General features: G+C 40.5%; 1 protein-coding gene across 1 annotated transcript; it reads right to left on the reverse strand.

Annotated features, from left to right (window-relative positions):
* Window positions 1–4,549: 4,549 nt before the first annotated feature.
* On the reverse strand, window positions 4,550–17,329 carry RFT1 (RFT1 glycolipid translocator homolog). Its single transcript, XM_071439902.1, has 13 exons — window positions 17,132–17,329; window positions 16,946–17,031; window positions 16,348–16,464; window positions 14,597–14,786; window positions 13,960–14,061; window positions 13,073–13,207; window positions 12,080–12,158; window positions 11,782–11,832; window positions 11,043–11,173; window positions 10,052–10,196; window positions 9,618–9,723; window positions 8,383–8,632; window positions 4,550–7,529 (listed from the first exon to the last, which is right to left on the reverse strand). The coding sequence occupies exons 1-13, from the start codon at window positions 17,192–17,194 to the stop codon at window positions 7,365–7,367; spliced, it is 1,620 nt and encodes a 539-aa protein (XP_071296003.1). The 5' UTR covers window positions 17,195–17,329; the 3' UTR covers window positions 4,550–7,364.
* Between the last annotated feature and the right edge of the window lie 58 nt (window positions 17,330–17,387).

Consider the following 17,387-nt stretch of genomic DNA (forward strand, 5'->3'; position numbering starts at 1 on the left):
TGCACAACTAGTTGAAATCCAAACACTGTCGGTGCAAAACTCTTCTAATTTGTCATTTCTATTCCCTAATTCATTAAACTTAAAATGCACTGTGCTCTCTGTGGGGCTCCTGTATATGCACTGTGAGCTCCTCCAGGGGTAGCAGGTGTGGTGTCAGGGCAGGCACAGACTGCAGCAGCCTCACTGCCCTGTACATGTGTCCATGCTCCCCAGCAGGGATCAGGGCTCTCACTCACATGGTGTGGCAGCTGCTTGTGGCAGTGGCAGTTTTTCACCTGCAATTTCTGCCATTGGTCCCACATGGATTAACAGAAGAGAACTGGTCTAAGTCTTGGTCAAGGAAAAACTTGGGGAGAGATAGGAAATGTCTCTTCCATGTGTTTTGGTATATCCACACCAAAGTGATCTGGACTGAACCAACAACCTCCCCTTCAGTCCCACGGGCTGAGGTCTGTGGGCTAAATTCTGCACCAGCAAGTCCAACCACGCCTTGCTCTTCCTGCAATGGCCTTTTCAAAGACCAGGAGACTCCTTGAGGAAGCTGAATCATCCAACCCACAATTCTGCCTCTAACTACAGCCCTGAAGCTGCTTAAGCTTTTTTCCACTGCCAAGTAACTGCACAGCTGGAGTTTTATTGTCTAGCCTTTTGTATGTCCTTCATCACATGCACTTCATCACAGATGCTGAGCACAGGCTTTCTGCAGCACACACCATTCTGCACTACTTTTATTCTGTTCTTCCACTTCCATTCTCTTCCTGTTCCTTCAATAATTCAACCTCTGCTTTCAAGTCCACCTTTTCTTACCCTACAGAGACTAATTTTCCTTTTCCTAACTGTTATAGATTAAGTCAAATTGGTTGCAGCTCACCTCAAGGCCCATCCTGCAGCAACCTTAACGTTGCCTTAGATGTACTGCTCCCCTGACAGATTGCAAATGCCTTTTCAGCCTTTGTCAATGCATCTTCAGCCATGAAAGCTTCCTGCTCCCACACCAGAATATCTTTCAGGTGACCTACAACACTACATTTTCCTCTGGATGGGGAGAAATCCTTCCTTTTTCACCTCACTGGTCAGCCCCAGCAGAATACTGAGTACCTTGAATGCCCAGTTACCCAACCTGAACTTTATGTGTTTGTTTTCAGTTTCTGATTTTATTCCGCTTTTCTGCTTCAGTTGTGGCTTTCACACCAAAAGACTTGGTTCTCCTGCACTCCACAATTTTGCAATTCTTCCTCTGAGCTGTTTCATTCAGGCAACTTTGGCCAACTGAAATAGAATCCACAAGCATGATATGATGTCCCTGCTCATGGCAGGAGCACTGAAATAGATCATCTTTAAAGGTCCCTCCCAACCCAAACTATTCTATGGTTCTGTGATACATTCAGCTTCAAAACGATTGCTCGTGTATTGGTTTGGATGCACAAAACCACTGAAACTTAGAGAGCTATGAAGCATAGCACACATACAGCACTTAGAGCACCTCTACCAGATGGTTTTGCAGAAAAGCTGCCACCTTCCAACTCTGCATTTACAGTCAGGAATGTATACTTGTAGGTGCTTTTCATCCTGAATCCTGGAGCTGCTGTCTCAAGAAAACAATCCTAGTTGTTTTACCCTCCCAGCTTTATTACAGGTGTTTTCCACAGCTCCCACAACTTTTCCTTAGGAATCTGAGGCAAGGTGCTCCCAGCTGTGCAGCCCAGACTCAGGCCATCAGTTCTGACACTTACCCCTGTTGGTCAGGGGAGGCTCTGCTCAGCCCTCCTCCAACCTGATTGTGCTGAGCAGGATCTGAGTGATGATCCAGCACTCCCCCAGTCTTCATCCCGTGCTCCTGCAGAGCTCCCAGATGAATGTGTGTGAAGCTGCTGTGTAATGAAGTCATCTGAGGGAGAAGAAAAATATACTAGAACTGATCAGTACAATTCTGAAAGAACCACAGAAAAACCCCACCATTTCCACAGGTTAATACACAGTCAACCTCAAATGGGAGAATTATTAGTGAGAGCCAAACATAATCACACACTATTGCCTGTATTTTCAATGCATCAATAAACCCTACTTGACCAGCAAAGCTTCATGGGCACTCTCTGGTTCTTCCCAACACGTTCTCCTGGTTACCTAGAGAAGCACTTAAGCAGAGACACACTTAAAAGTTTTATCTGCAGTGACAGAAATGCATTCAGAGAGGGAAGGAACTCTCAGACTAAAGGCCTCTCCCCAGAGGGACACTCTGTTCCTTGCTCATGTACTGTACTCAGCAGGCTTCCCTTTCCTCATCCCATAACATCTCCTCACCCACACTGAGAGACTGCTAAAAATCATTACACAGATAAGAGAAGGCATATGAGTGCACTTTATGGCACTTGTTTTATAAAATTACTCCCAAAACCCCCGTCCATTAGGAAAACAGCACTGCCAAGTCAAGCATCCAGAACAAAAAAGAAACCACAATTAAATTTTTCTGTGCAAGTCTAATTTGCTCCCTCCTCACTCTGTGCTGTCAGGGCTGGCAAACACAACCTTCAGCAAGCTGACCAACATCTTCCTCAAGCCAGCCCAGGGCAGGGCTCTTGTGATTTTTGCAATGAGACTGGCTAGGCTGACATTTTACAGAAAAAAGGGACACATCTACATACAGGAGCTGGTTATGAATGGCTTGCCAACATATGAATGAAACAGCAATCAAAACAAACAAACAAAAAAAAAGAGTTGAAGAGATTCCCAAGTGATGACAAGGCACTTTCTCACAGATAGTGCATGACTGTGCCTCAGTTCCTCTCTGAGACACAGGCACATCCCTTCAGAACTTTCCTACTCCCCTCTCCCTAGGGGGGCCACAAGGATGTAAGTCTGGAATATTTCTGCATTTGAGAATGTTAGGAGCTAAACCTTGCAGTCTTCTCCCAAGCTCTGTTATGTTGTTCCCTTTTTGGAGCAAAAAGTATCACAAAAAACAAAACATGGCTCTTGTTTACTGCTGGATTAGAACTACTCATACACCTGATGTGTCTTTAAGGACTGCTATCTCTGTTGGGTTTTTTTCTTCTTGACACAGCTTTAATTATTTCAGTCTTATTAAGTGGGCCAAGGATATAAAATATCTGCCCTCTTGGTTATGTTCCTTGCCACTTTCTCAGTTCAGTGGGATGGCACAGAACTTTGGAGAGAAATGATGCCAAACACATTATCCATGATTCACAAAACCTTGCCAGCAAATACACAGAGCTCTGCCAGAGGTTCCCTTACCACATCCAACCAGCAAGTCTGACAAAGAACACCCAGGTGTTCTACCTTTCCCCACAGTTCCCAGAAAATCCTTCTTAGCTGCATGGGGGGCACACACTCACCCATCCCATGACCAGAGCTCACTACGGGGACAGTGACAGACACCCCTCTGAAAAGGGGCCACTCCTCCTCCCAGATCCCAGCAAGGCAGAGCATGAAGCACAGCTCAGACCAGAAGCTGGAGAGAACACACATCTTTCTGTGGAAGCAATCCAAAGTGAAGCAGAGATAAGCACTTCCTATCAGTTTTCTTTAGATCCCCAGCTGCTCACACTTTTGAGCAGGCCCTGCTGTTTCCAGGGCCCAGCTGTACCTCACATGTGCACAGCTTCAAACTTCATTTTCAGCTTATATTGAAAACCAGCTCCATTTCCACAGCACCCTCAGAATGCAGATGAGTTATGCATTTTGTGCTGAACAAAACCATTACAGCTCAGCACATCTCTTGAAGCACTGACATGGTTCAAAAATCCTCAGATCCCCTCTCTTTGGCATTATCTTTAAAATCAGGTAATTAAACCACACACACAAAAACAAGTATGTTGTTCAGACAGCAATATAAAGTCCACAAAAAGAATTTCAAAGTCTAGATAGAAGGACTGTTCAGATCCAAGGAATTGTAGGACTGACCTCAAGGTACTCACACAATCCTTCACATGAACTAAGAAGCCAATACCCTTCATGGGTGCTCAATTGTGGTCAAGATTCAAACTTTTATCTATTATCTTTTGTGCCTGCTAAAGCAGATTATCAATTTAGGCAAAGCTTCAAATTCTCATTTCTTTTTCCCAAAAAGTGGCTCCCCTTGCCCTAATTTTTTTACAAATAAAATATTTACAGCACTAGGGAAAAATCAAACAGTTGAACAACTGGTTAATTGATTAGTTCCCAATAGCAGCATTGCCATTTACAAACTAATTCAGCTAAAAAAATTTCATTAAATATCAGATTTATTCCTGGCCACTGAATCAGTTTTTATCACAATGCACTGTAAAAGCAAACAAAGGAACTTGGCCATTCCAATTCATACAAACAATTTGACAGAAACAAAGAGGGAAAAATTCACTGTAATGATGCCACTTCAACATAACTACTACAGCAAATTTTATCCATGTGTGTGTTAGGAAATGGTGTGTATGTTGATAATTGAATTTACACATAAAATATCCTAGAAAATCCAACCAAATTCAAGCATCAGTTGTACCAATGATACAAATAAAACTCCAATAATCATCAAGTGGAAGACAAAAACAAAATATAGAGGAAATAGACTTTATTTAGTGTTACCTTGGAAATCATTCATCCAACAAATAAGAAAAACACACCACAAAGCATGAAATCATAACCTTTTCCACCAAAGAAAATGTTTCGTTCCCCTTTGGCTGAAACAAAAAGATTTCAGAACACTACAAAACAGCTCCATGACACTTTAGACAGTTGTGCTTTTGATTGATGAATGGGTTAAAACAAAAGGGAAACATGGTCAAGTTCAAGCTCAACTTTGTCCCTGAGTTTGAGAGTTTGCTGCTTTAGCAATAAAGCAATTAACAGCTCTGACATTAAGGATCCCACTGACAAATAAAGAAATCTGCAGAGTTTCATAGGTCTCTACTTCCTGTCTCTCCTTGCAGTTTCCTGCCACATAAAACATTAAAAATAAAACATCCAGTATCACAAACACCAGTCAACCATCACTGAGCTGCTTGCAGATGATGTTTAAATGAGGAATGTGTCCTTAATTTGCTGATGAGCAATCATTAAGCCACCTTAGATGTCTTCCTGATTCATAGAAAACAGCATTTGAGACGTGATTTTTGCCATTATGAAATAAGAAAAATCATATTTCCAATATGAAATAACACAAAGTGGTATAAAAATGTAACTTGTCTTTAAATTAGTTCATATTATATTAAATAATTCATTTATATTAAATAATATTTATGAGACTACACAGGTCACGTCACTGAAGAAGAACTCCTCACATTATCCTACTTCTGAGATTACAAGTAGCAGAAGTAACATCAGTGTACAGCTAGGGCTGTAAGAGCAGACAAGGCAGAATGACTTCAGGCTTCAATTTGGTATGAGAAGTTCTTCCATCTCCAAAGCACTTTAGGTGCAGGGCTGTACAAAATTTCTCATTCCAAGGAGTTATAAAAATTCACTGTACAGATTGAGATATTACCACAGTAGGATCCCAAAGGCATACAGAAAAAGACCTTAAAATACAGTCCTTAGGTTCAATTATCTTGATTTTTTTTACTACCAACAAGTAAAGGAGAAGCAACCGTTGTAAGCATTGACCATTCATAATAAAGAAGTTTCAACCCTCTGCAATATTTGAAATTGTACTCCATAACTAACTCCACACCAGACAGAAAAAAGGAAAAAAAGGTGTAGGACCATTCAGAGGAGAAAAATGTAAAAGGCAAAGAACTACTGAATTCAATTAAGAGGACCGAATAATGTAGAGTTTGTTTCATTTTGACAGATTTCAAAAGTGTAAGAAGAATCAGCACGACTGCATCTACTCCTTCCAGCCAGGCAATGGAGACAAATGCCCTTGGCTGTGCAAGGCCATTACCTTCCCTTCACTGTCACATTTTGGCTCCTCTACAATCATTTTTCAATCACCAAATTATCATACAAAGTATCTTTGGCAATGCTTTCCAAATGGGAATTACCAGTTTAGAAATTATTTCTAGCTACAAGCTGAAGGCCCTGACACTAGAAAGCATTTCAGCCTGGGCACTGAGGTCCCCACAATGAACTCCACAATGCCATTGCAGTGAGGTTTTTTTAAGCAGTCTGAGGATCTGCAGAGCTGCTACATAATTAAAAGCTTTCAACTGCACATGTCTGAACACACATTTTCTTATACCTTGACATTTTTTGGTCCATCTAAAAACTGCAAAGGGAACATTGATGATTATAAACCTGCCACTTGTACATTCTGAAACTGCCTGGTTGAGATCTTAGATCAGCAATACAATACACCACCAGCACATCTAAACCAGCACCCTTACATGGAATTTTAGAACTTCTGAACATCCAAATTTTCATCAATTCAAAAAAACCCAAACAATCCAGAGGTTGACATTGAACAAGTAAAGAAACAAGATACGATGAAAACATTGGAACAAAAGGAAGTATTTACTATCCAATGAAGACATCTTTGATATGCATAATTCCTTGTAAAAAATCTTATTAAATATATTTAACATTCAGTTGTACAGACAAAATAATTTTTATTGAGATAAGTTTGATCATGTTGGCATTTGAAATCTCAGACAAACCCAAAAAACAATGGAATGAAAGTAAGAAGTGTTATGAGTAACCTTACGAACTGCACCATCAGTGATTGTACTCAACACCTTCTGCAGACAATACCCAAAACCTCTTCCAGCTAAGGCTTCAGGGTATTTCTGACAAGTTAATCAATGCCCTCAGACATGAAGGATCTGCTGAATGAAATAATCTCACAAAGCCAGCAGGGACACATGCTGTGTATTCCATTAATTTACTTGTAAACATCAGGATCTTCTGTTCCCCACTTTGCACTTCAAACAGTGACAGCTCAATCCCCCTGCACCACACTGTGTTCTGCTCCACAACACTCACACTGGTGTTGTTTTATGGCATTCATTGCTGTGGTTGGTGTGGGGTTTTTTCCCCTGAACATCATCTCCCCAATTAAGCAGCACCCATGCCAAATAAGAGCCCTCAAAACCACATCAGGCCTCCCCACACTGCCCAGTGGCAGGCAGGGGAGCTCTCTACACACAGTCTGTCAACCAGGTCATGTCACGGGATCAGCTTACATCTCCAGAGGCTCTTTGAAGAAAAGCTTAGACAAGAATGATGCATAAAGAGAAAATTATTCACCTGTCTTTTGCTGTACTGACCAGTTCAGAAGACAAAATAATATTCATGTGGCAGTTGTCAACATTGCCACTCCCTTATCAATGCTTCCAAACACATGTGGAAACCTTTTTCCACACAGATCTCATGGAAAAAAAACACACAGCCCTTTACTGCAAGCACATACAAGAACTGTTCTGCACAGGAGCAGGTCATGTTCCTTTCTTCAGATAGCGGGAGAGGAACTGGCTCCTGACAAAGTGGATGAGCTTGGTCTCTGTGCAGAACATTGTAACCAGGGTTGCTGCAAGGCACAGGGCACCCGTGCTGATGTGGATCAGCCTGGCCATCCAGCCCTTGTCACAGCAGAACAACACCTACAACAGAGAAAACAAGGCATTGCAGGAAAACCAGTCAGCACAAAGTGCATTTACTGTCACAACAAGAAATAAGGTCCAACGCCAACGTCACCATCGAGCCAAGCACGGTCGTGCACGTGCACTGATCCTACAATAAAATGTCTTCAGCAGTCACAATATTTGCTTCCTTAAGTTCTTAAGTTCAGCAAAAAATAACCATTCAGTAGATATCTGGTAAATGAGGAAGCTGCTGTTATCTGGCACACAAAATGTGTTAACTGAGATGACACAAAACTCTGCTGGTGCTATCAGGCAAGTCTGCTACTGTACAGCAACATATCAGGCTATTTTCTAACAAAACTGGAAATCTCCCACTCTAAAATATAAAATTCTCCTTTCTCAGGCATAATGGATTTTCAAGCTGTCAAATTTTTGTACATTGAAAAGCTCCAATCCCCTTAATAATCACCCTGCACGAATACCATCTAGTACTGAATAAATATGTTAAATGTGCTCTTAGCAATTTTTGGTTTTCTTCTAGTTTTGGTTATTACTTTTTTTTATTACAGAATTTTTAATGCCAATTTCTTGGTGCCACTGCAAAATTTCCATTATTAATAAGTAAGAATATGGGTTAACTACACACAGCAGAAATGCATTAAATTTTATTTTATTTCTCAGATCCACCTTGTACAGGCAGCAGAAAACATTAATATGAAGAATCTCTTAACAATGTATCCTGCCTTTCTGTAATGCAAATCTCCCAGTCTACCCTCAAAAGCCTCTTTTCCTGATGGCATTCCTCTTTCTGTGGACACAAAAGCCACCTGTCAGCAGCATGGTCAGTGAGAGCAGAGAGGAAGGAGCTCACCTCTGAGGAAGCCGTGAGCACAGCACTGAGGATGTAAACCAGCAGCAGAGCTGGGGAGGGCAGCAGGCCCACGAGGGGTCTGTGGGTGCTCTCTCTGAAGTAGTGATGGATGTAGTGGGTGCTGTGAGCTATTCTGATGCCCATGTTGAAGCAGTTGGCAAGGATAAAGCCCACACTGCCATACCAGTGGGTCAGGAAATAAGAGATGCACAGAAATATGAAAGACAAGGCCAGCATAACAAAATTGTACCTAGGGAAAAAAACAAAAGGAATAAATAATTTGACAATGCATGCAGTTCCAGCATTCATTTACTAATGATCTTTTATTTTCTAACATCAGTAACAGAATTTCTCTTACCATCTTCTAGTGAAAATAAATTTGAGAAATGAGAGGATAAAAAAAAATCATTTGAAAGAATAGAAAATACATCAACCAAAATAAACCAAGAACTACATTATGTGAATGAAATTCTATTACACTAATCAGTTGTGCACTCATTGCAGAAAATCAAATTTAATCACAATTATTAGTAATGTAAAAACTTGTGCACTTTTTGCTATTTTATGTTAGGAATATATTAAAGAAAATGAATGCTCAGGAACAAATCAACACTTTATTTCATTTCTGTTATAAACAGTGACTTGGAAAATGAGTGCACATTTTAAAGGGGTGGTGAAAGCAGCCCTTGCTAACTCAAAAAAGCTCCCACTTTGATTGTGGAAAATAAATTAATTTGAAAGGGCCACATTAGGGACAGCCTAAACACAGAACCAGGAAATAATCCAGGCTGGAAGGGCTCTCAGAGGTCACCTAGTCCAACCTCCTACAAAGTAGTAAACCACTGGATTCACACCCACAGCTGGAATCATGCCTTAGTGTATGTCCAGTACCTGTACATGGAAAATGTCAATAGTTGCAAGCTTTCAATGAGTCAAGTAATTGTCTTAAAAAGGGTAACTTCAAGCTCATCTGTGCAGAAAACACACATTTAAATTACCAGTTAGTGATATGCCTAAAGCTAAATTAACAATCTCTATTTCTTAGTTTCTGACCTTTTTTTACCCAAACTTTTCAACTTTTGCTAAAGTTTCTTCATCTAAATCTAAATGCACACAGCCTAGCAAGGAGTTGCTTTTCTGTGGGGCAGGATATTATTTTGTGCAAAGGCACCAGGTCCTTTTTCAGGTCAGCACAAATAAATTCACAGGAACATTTTGGAGACACTGTTTCCTACCTGTCCACTTCTTCTTTGCACATTAAGGCAAATGTAAAACATTCTGTTACTCCATTGACAGCAAGAAACAGGACATACAATGAGTAACACCGCAGGAGATCTGGACCTAAAAACCACATTAATAAGATAAATAGTTACTGACTTCTTCTATCAATCCACTTTGTTTTTACAGGCACTGATAATAAGAGACAGAACTTGTAATGTAATGTTAATACCAATATAAGAAAGTTAAGTTCATTTGAACAAGTTTCCTGTCTAGATATCTTGACAAGAACACAAATAAGCAAGGCAAAGGATTGTGATGAGCTAAATCACAGATTTCAGTAGCAGTTTCACAGGAAAAACCACAAACTGCTGATTTATAAAAGATTCATAATAGCTGTAGGGTTTTTTCTAAAGAGTGGTGTTTTTTTGCCAGGTCTATAAATCTTTACCTGTTCCAGAGCTGAGCATTGAGCCTCCATAAATATCCAGAGCCAGCTGAGAATAGGCATAGCCAAAAACGGTGATGGTGAGGCCAATCAGGAGCACAAGTTTCAGCAGCAATTCCAGTACATTTGCAGCCATAGCAACATCATCCTGAAAAAAAACATAGCAAATCACATGAACCAAAATCAATGTAATAATAACCACTCTTGTGCAGAAATGCTCCTTAAGAGAAACAAATCAGTTTGCATCATGAAAAAAGGTGTGAAACTTATCCTTTGTTATTGAATTATCCACACACGTGCTCTTAATTTGGTAATGCTTTTTACAGATTTATTATTCCACCATTTTTTCAGTTCTACACACCAGGTAGGTTTTATATCAAATATGCACAGACACCTCCCTTAGCCCACCAGGAACCTGAAGCACAGGATTTCATTGTGTTCTGATGTGCAATTAGCAGGACTGCTACAGACTGACCTTCATGAGAGATCAAGAATATTACCCTGTGGAACAAAGCTCTTACTCATTAATCCTCCTCATATAACTCAAACACACAAGAAAAATCCAATTCTTTTCTTCCCAAAGCTGCACTCTTCAGAAACATTATTTAACAGCTATTGATATGTTTAAGTAAATAAAGTACTTCCAGATAGCATTTATTTAATAAATTTCATTATTTAAATAATGGCTTGCTATATTTGGAAATACACAGTAGAGTAGGCTTTCCATCACACTGTTTGGAGCAGCTGAGGTTACCTTTATAGATGCAAGGCAGCACTATGCTACTGCATATTTTCACTTCTATTTCATTAGCATTTTACCTATTCACTTTTCTTTTTGGTCCAGTCTGACTCAACATTTTTATTCTCCACTTTTCAATTTTAGCACCTCAATACTCAAATTTAAACACACATTTCTGTCTGCCACACTTCTGTGATGCAACTTATCTGTAACAAAATCAAGCATTTGACATGTAATTAATCCAAATAAACATACCTGCTTCTGATCCTTTACAGTCTTGCCTCTTTCCAACACTTTAGCAAAAAACACGTAAAAGCTTTCCTCAATAGGCAAAAAGATAAACCTGGCCACCAGTGAACCAAGGTTATTCACAATATCATAGACACCTTAAAAAAAAAAAAAAAAGCAATCTCAGAGTTTTAGACATATTTTAATTCCAAGTCTGTAATAATAACATGAATTCTAATTTAACATCTCCAAAAAAGGAGAAAACAAGTGGTATTTTGTGCAACATGGAAGCAGTATTCTCTAAAAATTCTGACAGTCAAGCAACTACAGCTTAAAATTGCAAGGTTTGCTCATGGCAAAGGTAAGACAAAAGCACCAACTAGACAGAAGTGAATCTAGAACAGCACCAAACCACACTTCCAATTCTTGCTGTAGAGGAATTTAGAGGATCCTGATAAAGTTCACTGAATAAGAACAGGAACATAAGGATTTACTGATACAGGAGAAGAGAAAGATAAAGATCTCATGAACATCCATGGCAGGGGGCTGGAACAAGATAATCTTGAAGGTTGTTTCTGACCCAGGCTATTCTATAATTCTATTATTTTAAAGTTTATATTAATTATTCCCCGAAATGCAGCTTAAAGGCTTTGAAACATTCTCAGATATTCAAGCTATCTTCAAACACTTCAAGTCATTTTCAGAACCACATGAAGAGCAGTGACTAAGAAAACTCTGTCACTATTCCAAATACCATCACACTTACCTTGATCTCCAAAATTTAACACGTTCAAAAAAGTCATCACATATCGTTCACCTGTAAGTTCAAAATAAAGAACTTCAGAACAAGCCCCTAAATCTTTCCCAATAACTTGCTCAGGCACTTCCAATATCAAGTATTCAAGAGACAAAGTCAAACAGGACAGCACCTAGTTATGAGAACCATTCAGGTTGGCACTCATGTGCCTCATCTCCCCCCAGCCAAGCTTTCTGAAACTTTAAGTCAATTTTGCAAATAGTTTTCATGAGCCCCTCTTCCTTCACACTTCTCTGTCAAGCCTCACCTTCTGTCAAAATCTGTTTCAAGAAGGATTGTTTGAAGAAACTCCAAGTCAAGCGTGCTTCCTTCCAGTTCACAAAGGTCTGCAAAAAAGAAAACTGAGATGTAACAAAGGTGATTGACATTACAGAGTAGAAATAGGAAACTGCAAGGCACTGCAACACTGCAGGGTAGCCCTAACTGCAGTGGTGAGGAAACCCACAATGCCACAGTTATCAACCACTCATGTAAAGTATTGCTGAATTCAAGCACCAACATCACTGATCTGGCAAAAACTGATTCCCTTGTTGAAAAGTGCTGTTGCTGCAGACAAAGTACCCATAAGAGGATTCTACAGAAAATACTAATCAAGTTTGGAGTTAGGAACAAAACAACATCCAAGGTATTTAACATGCCAATATAACTTCCACCCTCACTGGAGATATGAATTGTTTACTGCTCTTCAAACTGTCCTTATAAGACTTGCAAAGAACCACCTTTATATTTCCAATCTGTAAATCTTATCCAGAATGTTGTCTTCCCCAATGATTCTTTTCATTTCTGTCTTTGCTTCATTTTTGTTTGAGAGATATTTGAGTATCTCTAGGATGCTGTGGAACATCATGGTTACTTTGTGCAGAGATCAAAATACCAAAAATCCACTAATATATGGTTCTGGTTTGTTTTCTGCCTCAGATCCAGTGCTAGCTGGTCATTCCCCTGCACAGTGCACATGGTCTATCTCCAGTTAATATCTACTAATATTTTGCAACAAGTCAGCAACAACAAACCCCAAACCACAAAGAGTTCAAGTTGAATGATTTTTCTAAAAATAATTTTACTAATACCAACTTCAAACAATTTCTATGCAATATTTCTTACTTAATCTATCATATCTTCTATAGTGCATAAATAACCCCAAAACCACTCAATTAACTCCCCAGTCTAAAAGCAACATTCAAAGTGCCCTCACATGAGATTTTAAGAAGAAAATCAAGAAATAAATTGCACAACCTACCTCATCTTCCATGAAGCTAGGTAAGAGAGCTTTCACTCTAGCAACTGGAAATGACTTCTTTGTGGCTTCAGGAGATCCCAGAAACATCACAAAATAAATTACATAGCACATTACCAGAACACTGACATATAAAAGCTGGGAAGATCAGGAAGGAGAGAAGAAAAACAGTGAAACAAAATTAACTTAGAAATGCAGAATTATATACTAGGTGAAAATACAGTGAGAAGAAAATGTAAGTAGTTTTTATGCTACCAAATATTTAACTAGGTAAGGATTTGAACAGTTCTTAAGAATGGTGTCGATTTTTTTCTCTTTTTTTAACCTGTAGGTTATCATAGATCTTTGCTAATTTTCATGCTTTATTCATCATTTATAGAATGTTGAAGGTCCAATTATGAAGCAATTACTCAATCAAAAATCAAGCTGACAGAACAGCTACTGCCTACATCTCTTATTTCATAGAACATTTCCAATTTCCATCAATTATAAGCGATCTACAACAGCCAGGGCAAAAACTGAAGGAAAAAAATTATCCTTCCTTCATTGTCATCAAGAAAAAGTTTTAACCTGAATTAATTGCACTTGATTAGCACTTTCTGATAAGGTACTGCAGGTTGGTGGTACAGGCTGATAAAGTTCTGTGTGATTAGAATAACATAACCTTATTTGCAAGATGAGCCTTCACAGATGGAAGGTGTTTCTTTCTACCTCCCTTTAACTCAATGTCAAAGCACCGAGTCAATAATGAGTATCAGGAAAATACCAAATATAAATTCTAAATCCTAAACCTCCCAGGAGCTTTTTCTCTCAGCTCCCCAAAGTTCTTCAGCAGGCTAAATGTCAAAGGAAAATTAAAATTCAGCTGAGAGAGAACAAAGGGAACTTACCTGAGCCAAGGAAAAAATGTAAAGGCCCCATTGAGGATAAAGGATTACTAAAGTAACTGTCAAAATGCATTTTGACACTACTGAAAGGCTTTCAGCAATTACCTTTAGGAAACACAAAACAGAGAAGGGTTATTTTCTGCCAACCTAACCACATACACAAGCTTAAAATATATAAGTTTAATGCACAGAATTGATGTAGGAATGTAAGGTGTTCAAAGTCAGTGTGACTTTATCACAGTTCCTTTCTGCTGAGCTGGCCAGCTTAGATTGTCATTGCTCTGTAAGTTTTCCTTTCTAGCATTTCACAGTTCCTCCACTTTGAATGGGACATAAGGGAGAAAATTTTGCTTGAGACTATCATAGTCTCAATATTTCATGTAGAATTGTGGAAGCAGTGTGTCTCTCCCTCCAATCAAAAACCTGTGTTTCAGGATTTAAGGTAATAATGTCTAAATAAACCAACTTGCTGGCTTTAATGGGTACAAATTCCTGGGTATGTTACAAACCAGGCCATGCAGTGCTAAACAGGACTCACAGGGATTTTTATACACTTGAATATACAAAGATCTAAGCCAGCAATCTGTTCTTTTCAGCAAAGATTCCCCCCACATGCACACACCCCACAGACTTTACTAACCTTAAGTCTCACAAACAAATGAACTTGTGCTAAAACCCAGAATGGCTCTCCCAGGAGTTCAATAATGGCAGAAAGACCAAATGCCACCACACCAGCCTGATAGTGAGGAACCACAGAAGGGTCGGGTACTTCAAGCAAGTGTAGCCAGACTAAGCCCAAGATAAGAGACCAAAAGACACCAAGGGGGACTCTAAAAAGTTAACATAAAAACTAATTAATGGAAATGTAACTTCAGCAGAAACAAAACAAAACCCAAAGAACAAACAAAACAAAACAAAACCAAAACCAAACAAATAAACAAAACAACACAAAAACAAAACAAGGGGGGGAAAAAGAAAATTAGATTACAATATCACACATGGCCACAATGATTATACAAAAAAGGCCCTGAGGAATTAATTCCCATAGTTACTATACCAAGAATGAATATTTTCCTTTGTAATGAACACTCTTAAGGCACTCCACAAGACACAGAAAACATTTTTCTCTGTTGTCCATTTTCTACTCCAGACCCATAAGGTCAAATATCTGCATTTTTGTGCCTTAGGACCAAACAATTCTGATCCCACATCAGCCTGCACATCCTGTTCTGCTGACACTGCTTCAGAAACACAAAGTTTCTAGCAGAGTCCCTCAAGTTTTACATCACTGGAGCAAGATCTCTTTGACCCTCACACTATCAGACCCCTAAGATACTTGACATCAATCTCCTAGGACATATTTCAGATGCTTCACTGAAGGTGACCTTCATTTGAAGTTATGCTATTCTGCAAAGAAAAGTTTAAAACAAAAAAGATCCACATAGTCAATGTCATCTCTGTCATTTAATGCTCACTTGAAAAGCTCCCACACAGCAGAAAGCTGACTACAGTACAGCTTAGAGAACAGGAACAACACATTTTAAATATTAGTATTAGACCCCTCCCTGACAGGGACAATCCCTCTGCTTTATACCTGGATGCAGATGACCACACATAACCCCCATTCCTGGGCCAGATCCAGTTAACAGCTGGGCACTTCCAGGGAAAGTCAGGTGCCCCAATGGGAGAATACTATTTTATCATGCAGGGGTAGTTTTCAACCATATCAGGCAGGTAAATTTACTTCCCAGCCCAGCCCAGTTGGGGCTAAACAGCAGCTAGAGCTGACAGAGGGAGAGAGCAGAGAGAATCAGGAACCAGGAGGGAGAAACAAGCCATAAAATCCACTTCATCCTAATCACACTGCAATGTGTGAATGCTTGTTGCAGCACCCTGTGGACTTTAAGCTGTTCTGCTATAAATAGCACCACAGCTGAAAGAGCCAACCCTACTTCCTCCTTGTTGTTTAATGCCAATGCTTTCTTTCACCTTTTTACATCTCTCCTACCCAAACATTTATGTTGCAGGTTCACAAATGCACATCAGGTAATAAAATCACAAAACTGAGCAGGAAGAGGAAGAAAAAACAAAGGGCTACATATTTGTGCAACAGGGGTTTCCTTCAACAGCTATGGCCCAAATGAAACTCAAGCAACAGAAGAAATGGCACTTTTGGCAATGAACTTCCTCATGTGCTCCAACAAGAAATCAAGTCCAAAAATGCTAAAGCAAGCACCAGACTTGAGCAGCTTCCTACATCAGTCCTAGATCAGAAACATAACTGAGGCTTCTGAAATAATTACCTCAGTAAATAAACACTTCCTCTCATTCTGTGAGCTCCCAGACAAAAACGAGAAATTCTAAGGAAGTAAACTTTTAAAGGTATCTTACGTCAGCCACAAGAGATTAATTGTTTTGGTCCAGTTTCTCTTGGCACTCCCACTCAAACAAGCTCTGCGAAATGCCTCCCTGGCGAGGAAGACAACTGTTGAGTACAGCAGAGTCAGCCTAAAGGCGGTGAAAAGGACCAAAAAAAAAACAAAAAAAGGAGAGAAAATTATTTCTTTTCTATAAATTGTAAACCCTTCATGTGGTAGCATCACAGTTTTTACACGACTGCCTAGCAAACAAATTCCTACAGGTGTGCAAACATGGGTAAATGAACTAAAATTATCACCAGCTCCTAAAAACGGAGAGAAATTTCAAGAATACATGTTGCAGACCAAATATGAAGATACAATATATCCTATAGGAAAAGCACATTGTATCTAGTTTTTCCTCTGCAAACAGATGGTTTAAACACAAAACCCAGGCCAGTGCTACCGGTGTTTCAGGCCAAAACAGACCTGGGGAGGCACGAAATGACCAAACACTGCGACACGGCCAAGAGCAGACTGCACAGCATTACTCAGAGCATCGCCAGTGACGGGGCACAGACCAGCACAAGCTCTGCCCCACAGCCCTGCCGGGTGCCTCTGAGCTCCCTCACCTGACATTGACCACGCCGATGAGCTCCCGGGACAGGTAGCGGAGGGTGAAGGCGTTCAGCCCGAAGGTGACCACCCGGAACAGCACCTGTGAAAGAAGCCGCACTGGAAGCACCTGCGGCGCCCCGCCGAGCAGCAAGAGGAGGAGGAGGAGGATGAGGAGGAAGGAGGGAGGGGCGGCCCCGCACCTGCAGCAGGGCGCTGGACGAGGCCAGCCGGGCGGTCTGGCCCAGCACGTCCTGCGCCGCCATCGCCCCGCTCCCGCCGCCAGGAAGTGGCGCGGCCGCCGTCGCGCCGGATCTCGTCAGCGGGGCGGTACCGCCCGGCCCTGGGGGGGACACAGCGGCACCGCCCGGCCCGGCTCTGGGGGGGGACACAGCGGCACCGCCCGGCCCGGCTCGGAGGGATCACAGCGGCACCGCCCCGGCCCGGCCCTCAGGGGAC

The sequence above is a fragment of the Agelaius tricolor genome, unplaced genomic scaffold (assembly GCF_023055355.1).
Source record: "Agelaius tricolor isolate 1412-34295 unplaced genomic scaffold, bAgeTri1.0.p SCAF_14, whole genome shotgun sequence".
Taxonomy (NCBI): domain Eukaryota; kingdom Metazoa; phylum Chordata; class Aves; order Passeriformes; family Icteridae; genus Agelaius; species Agelaius tricolor.